The sequence below is a fragment of the Castanea sativa genome, chromosome 4 (genome assembly GCF_040712315.1).
Source record: "Castanea sativa cultivar Marrone di Chiusa Pesio chromosome 4, ASM4071231v1".
Classification (NCBI taxonomy): Eukaryota; Viridiplantae; Streptophyta; class Magnoliopsida; order Fagales; family Fagaceae; genus Castanea; species Castanea sativa.
The window spans coordinates 594,262-608,218 of record NC_134016.1 but is presented as its reverse complement, the minus strand read 5'-3'; the positions used below and the strand labels follow the sequence as shown (position 1 = coordinate 608,218).

Sequence of the window (13,957 nt, the reverse complement as noted above, 5' to 3'; positions counted from 1 at the left end):
ACACCCATCTGGACCATGTGCGCAATAAGAATTATCCACCTTTTCTTGTAAAGTGAGAGCATCGCATGGCAATAACTTCACTTAAACTCTCTGACAAACCTTTCACTAAGGTATCACCAACAGCATGTCATTAAGATGGAATTGGACCTCTTCTTTTGCTGCCAGATAATAGCATTCTTGTACCCCGAAACTCTGCTCCTGAGCAGATAAATAAGCTAACCCACAACTCTGGTATAGCTTAAATATCCTCAAAATATCATGCCTCCAACTATGTACTTGTTTAGGTGTCAAATTTCGGCTGATTGAAAACATGGGCTTAGATCACTACAAGAAGAATAGGCCCCAAACTTGGGTTGCATCAATATGCTTGACAATGGACAAGAATCCTGCACCAAATCAGAAGCCACCATTGGCTCTTATATCAAAAGAAATGCCATGTATCACCAGCGGATAAATTTTTTTGAAATACTGTCTAAGGATGCAATGACATAAACGATAATAATATTAATTACATGTATCATAGAATGAACATGAATTAGATGCAACAAAACCGACACTTACAAAACCACATTTCAAATTTTACAAACCATAAATAAAGAAAAAGAGAAAAAGAAGAGAATCATTGCTACAATTTCTTCCTTGACTAGTTCTAGCTAGAAATATCATTTGCTTTGTTCTCCAAGTTAGTATCGCTGATTCATAAACGTCTATTATTCACTATGGAAATGACATGTTAGTCACTAGCAAAATCACCCATTTTCTTTACAATTTTTTTTTCTTTTCAAAATTTTGTTGCCAGTGGGTAATGTTCTGAATCTTGATTTTGAAGATTCTTCTATGTTCTTGGTAAACTATCAAGCGTGATGAAGGGGTTCAAGATGTAACAACAACAACAAAGTCCTAGTCCCAAATTGTTTGGGGTCGGCTAAGGATCCTCAACAAGATTAGGGTCAGCCACATATATTCTTTTTCTTCATTTTGTTATGTCGAAAATCGTAGCCTCTATTATTTCCTTAATTGAAATGTCCTTTTTAACCTCTACTAATAATCCTCCCATTATTTATTTTTTCTTCCTTCTTCTTTTTGTTCACTTCTTAGCAATGAGCTGTTCAAGAGAAATATAATGCTAGAACTGTCAACTTCAACTCTAAAGCTAGACTATTAGAGATTTTTTTCGGGGAATACTACTATTAGAGAATTATGCAATTATCAATCAACTGTCAGAGAGAACAGAGGAAACAAACATGAATGTTGGTTAAAACAGAACTCTAATGGTAATCATGTACAAGTGATTTAATATCTTTTTTCATATTAAAAGCATACATACTCTTTTTAAATTGTTAAATTTAAGTATTAGAAACAAATAATTACTACGCAGTTGTATAATATCCATCAAATAACCCTAGAGGCACATCATTCAGTTAAATTTGTGAATTACACTAGGGAAGTGAGTATATGACAAGAAAGAAGTAGCAGATTCTTTGGAATTAGGTTGTGAAAAAAAAATAGAGAAAGAGAGAAATCTATAAAAGAGACGGACTTACCACAATATTCCTGTGTTAATGGAAAATGGGCAATCTTTTCTTTGACAGGAGAGGAAACGCCAAAAAATAAGCAACTCCTCTAATTTGGTGAGTCATCACATGAAGCTCTGAATAGAGGAATAAATAAATCAGATAATTCAAGGACTTTGATTATTTTGTGGTTGGTTAATTCAATATGAGAAAAGCTCAGATATGTCCTAGACCAATCTGCACAGCTACCTGTAGATATATGCATAATCGATTCTGATATTTGGAATGTAGGAAATGTTGGACCACTCTGCGCTGCTCCCCTTTGCACATCTTTCTTTTAATTTGGGGCAATTAAATTGCCATTTCTAGTTCTGCAGATCCAGGCAACCCATTTTGGAAAAACTGAAGAAAGAAAGGAAGAAATTGGAGGTTATTACAAGCAAAAAAATAATTCTTGGGTCGATTTAAATGGAAGTAGCAGAGAACAGAAGAGCAGAGGATTTGAGGTATGAGTGAGTACACTTACCGCTCATCTCTCCAATGATAATTAGTACTATCTTCAAATAGCTTCCTCAAAATAATCATCGATCCAGATACTTGGAATATGGGCAATTTTGGACCACTCTGCACCACTCCCCTTGGCACATCTTTCCTTTAATTTGGAGCAATAATAAATCTCTAATTTGGCGATACGTCCCATGGCTTGCGCTGTAGGCAAATACATCAGGTTGTTGCAGTTGCAGAGGTACAGGTATTGAAGAGAAGAAAGGTTGCCCAACCACTCAGGCAAAGCTTCCATTCCTTCAAATTCAGATATGTCCAGTCTTGTAAGGGCGGTGAAGCATTGAATTTCGTCTGGGAGAGAGTTGAGTTTAGCCCACCCATACAATTGTAGAATTTGGAGGGACTCGTACGAGTGTTGGAAGGCAGTGGAATCCAGGAGACTGGGGAAAGCATCCAGCTCCTCACAAAACGGACCAATCTCCAAATACTTTAAGCGTAAAAAGCACGCCTTTGGCAGATAAGTCAACTTTCCACAATTTCTAATTTTTATATTGATAGGCCGCTGCAATTCTGGAGCTGATACCAAATTAGGACAATCGCTGATTTTGAATTGTTTAAGACCACCCAAGTTTTGTAGATCCGGAATACATATCAAATTGGGACATCGCTTTATAATCAATTCTTCAAGAAACTCACAAAATTGTATCTGAGTGGATAGAACTTCAACACCACACTCTGATATCTCCAAACGTCGAAGGCTCCAAAATTCTTCTTCTGGTTTACTTGGAAAGGAGTAAAAGGACTTTAGATTAGGACAACGCTCTACTTTCAACTCCTCACAGCTATTGAGTTCCGGGAAATAACTCAATTTCTCACATCCATATATATGGAGCGAATAGAGATGGTAGTATCTGACCTGTGAACCCTCATGTGACGAAATGGACTCCAAATCGTCACAATTCCATATCTCCATATGCATCGAACGATGCAAAATCTCCTTTGGTATAGAAGCAAGTTTTGAAATATTAGAAACACATAGGGAACTGATACAGTCAAACTTGCTACCAATCTGTTCGAATGCCGTGTTGCAGATTCTGCGTATATCTAATTTCTCAAGGGGTATAATATTATATAGAGATGTTGTGCGTCGGCTAAAATGACATGGAGCACTTGCGAGTTGGCTACACTCTCGAATGATCAACTCCTCAAGGCAAGGAAACACCTTTCTTGTTGTCCTTGTTGGCTCCGTTGCATCCTTCCATTCCACTAGATTGGGCATGCTCTGCAAACAAAGCTTTTTCAACGATGGGAACAATGCATTTCTGCAACTGCCATTATCGTAGTTGTCGTCATTATTATAGTTGCCGTAAAACTCAGTACCTATGCATGTTAGGCTCTCCATTTCTATTATTTCAAGATCCCTAAGAGAGGATAGAAGCCCCAGTGTGGGAAGAAACTCACATTTGTTGCAGGCCTTTAATTTGATCTCGATCAAATTGTCAAATAGCGAAAAACCACGCCTAGCATTTTGACTTGTCATCATCCATGGTGGGAATTTCTTTCCTTGATAGTATTGGATGGCTAAGCTCTTCAAATATCGATGAGGTTGAAGACCTTCCAACACCTCTTCATCATTATTGTGGTTGCCTTCACTTTTCTCACTCCAATGATATCCCAACTTGTATATTTTGGCCTTTTCTACTAAATTTGCTCTTCTGGCTTCTTCTTTATCTCTCACATGCTCTACACAATAGATGTGTAATTCTCCTCTAAGTTGATTTAGGCATCCCAATTCTTCAATCCTATGACCTGTGTCTTGACTCACAATGAAAAATGGCAATGTTTGTAGACACGTCAATTTCCCTATATCTTTAGGTGTTCTCTTGACATAAATATGTCTCAAGTTAATCAATTTCTTCAAGTCTTTTGGAAGCTCTTTAAGATCGCAAAATTCAATTCTTAAAGTTTGCAAATTGTAAAGCTTGGTGATGGACTTTGGCAATGCTTCGATGGAGGTACTTGAGAGGTGGAGAAGCCTCAAATGTATTAATTGACCAATTGAACTTGGCAATTCTTTTTTAGTATACCCATATAATTTCAGAACACGTAAACATTTAAAATCTAAGAACTTAATGCCAAGTGCAACATCTTCTGAAATAAATGTGCGCAATTTTTTGACTCCTTTTGAAAATGGAATTCTTGGTATGATTTTTCCATCGAATTGGATGAATAAATGTCTTACATGGTTGATATCATTCCCCAAATCCTCCCTCAAAATTAAGGTCTCAGATTTTGAAATTGAGAGCGCAAGATCATGTACCAAATCATGCATCTTACAACTGATAATATTACCATGCTTATCCTGTTTCACATCTTGGAAAAAGGAATTCAACAACAAGATATCAAAATACATGTTACCAATATCCTCCATCACTAAATGACTTCCTTGAGATGGTTGAAGGAACCCTTCAGCCATCCAAAGTTGAATTAATTCTTCTTTTTTAATGTCATAATCTTTAGGAAAACACGAACAATATGAAAAACATTGTTTAAGAGATGGTGATGGAAGATGATCAAAGCTGAATTTTAAAATTGGTAACATTTCATTGCTATCATGTAGTGAATTCCAAACTTCACTATTTTCAATTGCCAACCATTTACTTTTCTCCTTTTTACGTGACATTGTCCCTCCTAAAACTGTTGCTACTAATGGAATCCCTCCACATTTTTTAGCAATTTTCCTTCCAATGGCCACCAAATCTGGATTTAATGGAATTGTAGATACTCTTTTCTTGATTATGGACCAACATTCTTCTTCTTGTAGTTTATTCAAGTGATGTCGAGGAAGTGTCTCTATGATTCTTGCCACGTTGTCACTACGGGTTGTAACAATAATGCAATTTCCCAAATTTGAAGTAATTGCAAGCAAACAACTCATTAAAGTGTCCCATATCACAGGATCTTCATTCCATACATCATCAAGTATGAGAAGATATCTTTTACCTTTCAACTGTATTTTAAGGCATTCAAGTATTTCATTCTTATTTTTTAATGTACTTGAATTATGGGTGAGGGACTCAAGAATCCCTCTCAAAATCCTAATATAATCGAAATTCTCCGAGACAAGTACCCATATTTTTTCATCAAAATGTCTCTGTACTAGCTCATTATTATTATACACTAATTTTGCTAAAGTTGTTTTTCCCAAACCTGCCATTCCAACTATAGGAATAACCGAGGCTTGTTGATTGGTTGCCTTAATCAACAAGTCCACTATACTTGAAACAAGGTTTCCCCTTCGTACAACTCCTAAATGATCAAGAAAGGAGTCTGTCACTTGATGACTTGAGATAATCTCAAGATTATCATTTACTGATCCGGCTCTACTAAGTCCAAAACCATTTGCTGTATCATTAATCCTTTTTAGTGAATCATCAATAATCTTAACTTTGTTTGCCATCTTGATACGGAATGCAATGGGATTTGAAAATGAAAAGAAATCGCGTACCTTTCTCTTCATTTGGTTTCGGATCTCTACCTTTTGCCGGAGAATCTCGTAAGCAAACTCGTCCAGCACGTCATCAGCATCATAAGCAACATCTTTAAGCCTTTGTAGCCAACGCCTCACGGACCAGTCACTCTCTTGCCTTCTCTCTGCATCAGCCAACACATCTTGAATCATCTCCAATGAGTCAAGAAGCCGTGTCAGGTCCTCCTTGAAACCCCGAGCAAGGCTGATCTGCTCAGTAGCAACTGAAATCAGCTTGCCTAGTATTTCGTCAGCAAAAACACTGAGGATAGTCTCAGCCATCTTTGGTTTGGTGTTTGAATTCTGGTAAGTCAGAAGTAGCTGAAAGTATTTGGAAACAATAGAAGAATGTGATGATTGGGACTAATAGAGCAAAGATATATGTGGAGATAACCCAAACATCAACTTGCACACATGTCGTGTCTTTTACGTACGATACATAGAATGCCTACTGGTTTCCAAATTATTTGTTTGCTCTGCATTTTTTACTTTTGGGAGACTAGAAAACGGCTACCATCGTAGTGTGGATATAGTGGATTAATTATGTGCTTTTTCTAAGCCTATGAAATTAAAGATGCTTGTCAAATCAATTAAAGAGAAGCTAAAAGAAACAAGAGAAATGTTAACCACTGCTCTAAGGACCTTGGTTTAAGAATTATTGTTAAAAACTTTTTATTAGAAGAATGATAAAACAATATTTCTTATGAAAATTGTGTCAAAACTTTCCTATTATGGTTTATTAACAATTTCTCTAAAAGCATCTATTAATATGACTCAAGAAATAAAAAATCGTAAAGATTTATTACCCAAAAAAAAAAAAGGAATAATGGATTGTGTGCTTTTTCTAGCCAATAAATCACAAGTACTCTTTTATTTTTATTTTTTTTATTTTATAATAAAGTAATGAACACCACACAAACAGGAATAAGAGGGAATGAAATTTTTGAAAGACTTACAAGTTACAATACGGTACACACTCAAAAGAGTCTACTCTCAACAATAGTTGTATACTATGGAGTAATAATAGGAGTGTCCTTTCACTGTTACTCTCACATAATGTGGATCTCATGCATTATGTGAGAGTTGCCATCTACATACAGTTGCTATGAGAGATATCTCTCAGGGATCAAACGCTTTGCAAATTCAAATTGCACCATTCTCTTATGGCAAAATGTAGAAAAAACTGAATGGACATAATATTGAGAAGATAGCTTTAAAAAGAAAGGAAAACTTCAAGAAATAAAATATTGAGAAAAAAATTCTTTGAGATAAAATATTAAACTAACCATATACTTTTTATAATAATAATAATTAACATGAATGCCTCTATAACTAAGGGTATTTAGATGTTGGTCTTATGTTCAAATTGAAAAAGGAATTAGTAGGTACCTTGTAAATATTTAAAAAATAAAAAATAAAAAAAATACTTAGGCTCTTGGCCATACTAATTATGGATGGTGAACATAATTTGGAATCTTTTAGAGAAATAAGTTCCGAAGTGAACATAAGATAAAGGAAGGACATTCAGGCATCTCTCTTTTTGAAGGAAAAGTTATGATTGCTTGTATCTTTTTCTTTTCCCTCTTTTCTTTATCTTTATCATTCTTTCTCTCTCTTTTATGCTTGCTTATCTCTCTTTTACTTTTCCCTCTTTTCTTTACCTTTATCATTCTTTCTCTCTTTTTTCTTTGTCATTCTTTTCCCTTTATTCTTTCTCTTTTTATTTTCCCTGTAACATCCTAGGAGTTAAATCGAGATGATTGAAAAAGATGCAATTCATAGAAAATAAATAGAGTGAATGAATTGGACAAATGCATTATTTTATGTGATCACCTTACAATCCCTATTAAGTTTAAAAAAAAAAAATAAAAAAAAAAAAAGCAAATCTATTGGACTAATACTATCTAGACTAGTTCGTGCCAATTATCATATTCCAATTCCATAAAACACCACCACCGGACTCCTAGGTCCAAGTGGTATCTTATGTGACTATTTTTTTATTCAATTGGTAAATTCTTTTATAGTTGAATAAAAAATTGGAGTTTAAACTCTGTCTACACCAAAAATTAAATGATATTTTAGCCTGATGATAAGAGCAATTATTATAGAGTGGACGCCATAGATTTGAAATACTATTTATCTTATCTATCAACTATCTTGTGAATTAGGGGAAGGTATTTAACTGAAGAAGTTAATTTGGGGTATTTGCTTATTTTCAAAACATAAAGGAGGAAATTAATTGGTTTCAAAGATAAAATTAAGAATTGAAAACTATCCCAAACATAAAGGGGAAAGTATTTTTTTTTCCTCTTTCATTCCTCTTAAGGGGACAGTCACTTGAAATTGAATAATAATAAAAAATTAAAATTCAAAATAAATGTTGAAAAAAAATATCAAGAGGGTCGATCAAATATACAACATTCATCTCAAAATGAAATTTGAGAATACATTCTAACCAAACATAATGATGAAAAAAAAAATCAATTTCTGCCAATTATCTTATGTCAGTCTTGACCTTCATTGTTTTTTGCTTCTCTGTAATAACCTTTTGTTGAGTTTTGGTGATGGAGAGTTCGGCTATTGAACTCGAAAAATTCTTTAGGCCATCTTGAGAGCTGAGATAAATTTGTAGTCATCTTAGCTTCACTACTGACATCTCAAGTCCATCATTAATGACATTTTTTTTTTCCATGAAAATTAAAATCTCTATCATTCTTTTTTGTAATATAATCTCTTTCATTACTCAGTCTGTTTGTGGAATCTTGGTTGCTGTTTTCTAGGACCCAACAATCCCTTGTTTTCTGTCATTTGTCATCAATATTGCTTCTAGTGTCTAGACACGTAAAGGCATCCAACAAGCAATTTCTTTGAGGACGACAAGAAATAGAGCAGAAGGTGGTGCGTGTACATTCTACTATTAAGAGACAATGAAAACGATCCGTGGAAGAAAATTGCATGTGAAGTACCTTCTTTTAAGGTATTTCAATCAAACACTCTGCACTTTATGATCTTCTTTTAAGGTATTTCACACCACTTGCCCACTTAGGCTTTTGAGTCTTGATGCCTTCACGACTTCACCAGTTCACCTGCTTAAATAATTTTCAGCCTTGCATTATTTTGTAACTTTTGACCATTTTTGACATTATTTAATCAGCCGGTTGTGAATTGGACAAAGATTAACTATATATAAAATTAGTTGTAATTTTAAATTACAATTTTATTTAATATATTTTTATTAGAAGTAAATTTTAACAAATCTATTATTGGACTACATCTTCTTCTTATATCCTTCATGTTTACAAAATTTCTATAAAATTAAATATCAATAGCTATGTCATCAATAATTTATTTAAATTGTAAGTTTTTATAATTTAAAATTATGCATAAAATATAAGTTTATATATTATATAATAAATAATATGCAATTGACACAAAATTTAAAATGTATATTAAAAACATAATTTAACTGTTAGATTTTTAAAATATTGAGTAATGTTTATTTTATTGAGTAAGGTTGTTGCCTTAAAGCACTAGCATCCGGGGAGACATACCAGTCTCTATCTTACACCTTAAAAACCTATTTTATCTGTTTTACCATCCCATTTTACAACTCATTGACATCACAATTTTCATTTTCACAAACAATACAATAAAATAATATAAATCAATACAATAAAATAATATAACAACAATATAAAAGTGACGAGGAGAGAGTAAGAGGAGGTATTTACTAATAAATTTTTTTTTTTTTTACATCCTAAGCTACAGTTGGTTCTCATATATGAGAACCAACTATTCACGGATGGTAAAAGAAAATAAAAACCCACCCCCAGATGTAGCTACTTTTTACCTTGCTGGTTACTAAAATAGCAACCGGGGAAGTTTTATATCCTCAATGCTAGTGCTCTTAGACAACAATCAATTTTATAACTAAATTTTGTCATTTCACTTTAGGACAAAGTCTAGCTATAAAACTAGTTGCAGCCTAAAATTATAACTGTAAGGACCTAAAAACTCGCAAACCCGCTAAGACTCCTCCTGCTAGTTTCCTGATCAAAGGTCCTTATACAATATATTTGGTAGAGAGGGTCCAACAACAAAAGTCCCATTTCCATCTCTTTCAGCCCCTATTTATATAATTCGTTCCTACCATCTCAACCTTACACCTTGCCATCTATCAAGCTTTTCCCCCCGACACCTGTCTGTTGGTAACAGAACAAAACTCTAACTCTGCGTTATACACTGTTCAGGTCATATCTTCATTAATGCAACGGACAAAGCTGGTATTTTCTCATTAATGCGGCCAGAAAGGTTGGTGCCAGTCATTCAATGCAATCTTCTAGGTTATCCTGCCACATTCAGATATGTGCAATATGTCCCTTATGTCACCAGTGTCCATGCCACCTCATTTTCGGGTATCGTCAAGTAAATTTCCTTATTCCTTTATATCATCTTGCTTGCTACGTGTCAGCCTTCCCTTCCTCGGGTCCTCGGGCTCCTGGGTCCTCGGCACCTCACAATAACCTTAGTCAATAAAATAAACATCTCTATATATTTTGAAAATCTAACCATTGAATTGCAAGTTGTTTACACTTTTAATACATATGCCAAATTCTCATCCCCCTTTGGCCTTTCCCCTATATGTGTGTGTGTTTCTCAAAAAAAAAACATATGCCAAATTTGTGTCAATCGGATTTTATTTACTATACAACCTGTAAGCTTATATTTTATGCATAATTTTAAACTACAAAAATTTACAATTTAAACAATTTATTGATGACATAGCTATTGATATTTAATTTTCTAAAAATTTTGCAAAAATAGAGAATATAAGAAGAAAATGTAATTTAATGGTAGATTTGTCAAAATTCACCTCTAATAAAAAAAATTGAATAAAATTATAAATAAACTTTTTTTTTTTCGCTTTATCTTCTTTTTAAAAACTTTATATGCATTCGTCTACATCGTCTCTTATTGACTATGTGCTTGTGGCTAAAGCTTGTTTGCAGCAACGGCCCACAGCTATACTAAGGGGCCTTGGACCCGGGACCCAAAACATTGTCCTATTTTTAAAATAAAAATTATTAGTTTACTAATGTTCCTATTATATCCCTACTTTATTTTCAAAACTATTTGAAAAGAAACTAACAAATATTTTTAAAAAATCAATGTAATTGGGACACCTTTTAGTTGCCTTATTAAGAATAACTCTTTAAAAAAAACTGATAAATTTATTTAAGGGTAGTTTTGTAAACTTTTACATTTTTATAAGGCAGACAAGACAATAAATGATGTTCCCTTAAAAAGTTTGACTTTTCAAACTGGACAAACAAATTGAGACAGAGAAAATAATACAAAATCAAGAATATAAAATAATAATTGTACACTTAATTTAGTGGAAATAATTAAATATTTATCGATTCACTTTTTTTTTTTTTTTTGTAAGAATCGATTCACTAAAATAGTAGGTTTGTCTTCTTAGTTATATTGATTTTAAGAATTTACAATTCCTTTCTTTCTAATTGCACCACATGTTTTTTATTCCCCCAAGTAACATGGATGAGAATAATATTATTTTGTTTTCCAATCTTATCTAAATGTATACTTTCTTTCAGTAATGCTACACCTTTTTTTTTTTCACAATATCTTTTTGGCGAAAATGCTAATTTGATTCCTACATTTTGCGTCACAGTCAATTTGGTCCATACATTTTGACAGAAGTTAATTTGATCCCTGTAATTTTTAACTTGTAGTTAATTTAGTCTCTGTAGTCAATTTAGTCTCTACCATCCAACATGGCCAACAATTTGTTCAGCTGGCACATTAGAGATGACGTGGCAATAAAATAATATTAAAAAAAAAGTGCAACGTCTACAACATTTTTACAATATTTTCACAACAAATTATAGGTGGTTAGTTGTGACTAGTTCAAATTTGAACCTAACACTAAGATTACTTTTTTACCCTAACAATAACAACCAGTAACAACCTGTCACTTATGATTTATTGTGAAAATATTGTAAAAATGTTATTAACGTATCATTTACCTTAAATAAAAAAAAAAAGCATTTGAATGAAAAATCTAAATAACAAAAATAAATAAAATGAATAACAAAAAAAACTCCAAAATCAAGCCCTCTTTGCCTCTGAATCAAATAACTCAAATCCAAAACAATGAGTTTATCTTCATCCCTGTCAGAGTATTCAAGCGCTGTAAGGTTTCCTTCTTCAATTTCTTTTTATAAGCCATGATTTTGGTACCAATGTCAGGCTCGCCAATACATTTTCTTCAGTAACCTAAATTGAAGATCTTGGAGTTGTTTTTTGATGAGCAAAATCCCACCCCCATCGTATCAAGCAACCCAAAGCCCAGAAATTTCCCAAACCCAGAAAGATCTAAAGTTGTTCTTTGTCGAGTGATATCGATAGATCGTTGGTGGTGGTGGGGTGCGGTTGAGATCTGTGCCTTCCGGATGGGTTTTCTTGTGGCTTGGGTTCTGGGGTTGATGATACATTATGTTTGTGTTTAATTCTTTCGAACTGTTTTAATAATTTCGAGATCTCTATAGTGTGGGTTGGTTCTGATGCTCTGTTTGGTGGCTGAGAAAACCTGGGAAATTGGTTTTCTTTCAAGCTTGGTGTTTTTTTCCCCCTTTAAATAAAGAAAGGAAGGATCGATGGGTGGTGGTGGTGCTGGATCGTGGGCTTGGGAAGGGAACAGTAACTTTAGATGTGTTTGGTATCCAAGAAACTGAAAGGAAAAAAAACAAAAAAGGACGAATGAGATTTTTTTTTTTTAAATTATTTTTTCTCCTTTTTTACAATTAGGAATTAATAATTTTTTAAAATTTTTGCTGTAAAAAACTAATTTTCGTATATGGATTTTTTTTATGATATTGAGGTGGCTTTTTTAAATATTAATTAAAAAAATTTTAATATTATTTTATCGTCCACATCAGTTTTAATTGTGCTGACTGTACAAATTGTTTGTCACATATGTCACGTATGTATTTTCCATTACTGAGTTAATAGTAAGAACCAAATTGACTACAAGTTAAAAATAATAGAGACCAAATTGACTGTAACCAAAATATAGGAATCAAATTAACTGTGACCTTAAAATGTAGAGACCAAAATGATGTTTCTGCCTATCTTTTTACAAATGCTCATTTCCTTTCCAATGGTAAAATGTGAGCAGTAAAAAAAGTAATAGTTGGTTCATGTAAAAAGTTGTGTCCACCAATCACAGTAACGACTTTAGCATTTGTAAAAAATGTTGTGATGAGCACATTGTCCTTTAACTACTTTTACAACCTTATTTGTATTATATTCTTTTTTTTGGTTTCCTATAATGTATCTTCAAATCTTTCAACCAGACACCTTTCGCGATGAGTGAGCTCTAATGGGATAAATCACTGGCCTAGGGAGTTTTTTCAAAATGCAAGTACTCGGACTCAAACTGGAGAGTACACACAGTCGAACCTGGGACAAGCACTTTGAGACCAAATGCCCAGCCACTTGGCCAACCCACCTGAGTTACCCGTATCATATTCTTAAACTCTAGATACCACTTGAATTCCCGTTCATACTAGCTTCGATACAAATTTTAAACCTAGGTACGTTTGACTAGTACAAAATCTAATGCTGCCAAATGAAGGAAAACAATTGACACACAGTTGCCTAATATCTTGTTTGCACTTGTTAAGGTTTATTATGTTTAGTTTCGGTATTATTCAGCAAATTCTTAGGGTCTCAGTCTTGAGATTTTAATCAAAGTTACAGAATCACTAAATAAAATAAGATAGAAGAATGAAAAACATGAGAATGTTTATGCCTTTTCTAATAAGACCAAAAATAGTTAGGGCTTCATGGTTGTTATCATCTAATGGTACAAACTAAAATATCCAATCAAAACAAAGACGCCAACCATACAAGATTAACAAATAATTTCATTCATCTGGAAAGAAACAAGTAATGCGGATGAAACCAAGAAAAAGTGAACATATAAACATGTGAATCTCAACTAAGAATCATACTTTGAGAAAAATACTAGGCAAGAAAAGGTTCAAACATGGCTAAAGACTACCTCTTCTTGTGCCTAGTTGTGCTGCAGGTGATGCCTCATGCCTTTGTTAATGGTGCTCGATATTTGAAGAGTGATAGGCTATGCAGCCAGTGCTCAAAATGTGACACAAGTGAATGCCCTCCAAGTGAAGCTTACCCTCACATGACAGCATTTGATGACACTCTTATTGCTGGTGCTTTGCAATCTGATTATGTGGGTTTGAATGATAGAAGTGTATAATAAATTGAAGACAGAATGAAATGGCATGCCATTCTGACAGTACCTTAGTGTCCAAGGTCCCAAGGGCTACATCTTCTTTGTTGATTATTTTACACTAAAGCCTGA

The 13,957-nt window shown here is 33.6% G+C and overlaps 1 protein-coding gene across 1 annotated transcript; it reads right to left on the bottom strand.

Annotated features, from left to right (window-relative positions):
* Window positions 1-2,065: 2,065 nt before the first annotated feature.
* Window positions 2,066-5,903, bottom strand: LOC142631669 (putative disease resistance protein RGA3). Its single transcript, XM_075805900.1, has one exon. It carries the CDS (start codon window positions 5,827-5,829, stop codon window positions 2,074-2,076), a length of 3,756 nt encoding a protein of 1,251 aa, XP_075662015.1. The 5' UTR covers window positions 5,830-5,903; the 3' UTR covers window positions 2,066-2,073.
* Window positions 5,904-13,957: the final 8,054 nt, after the last annotated feature.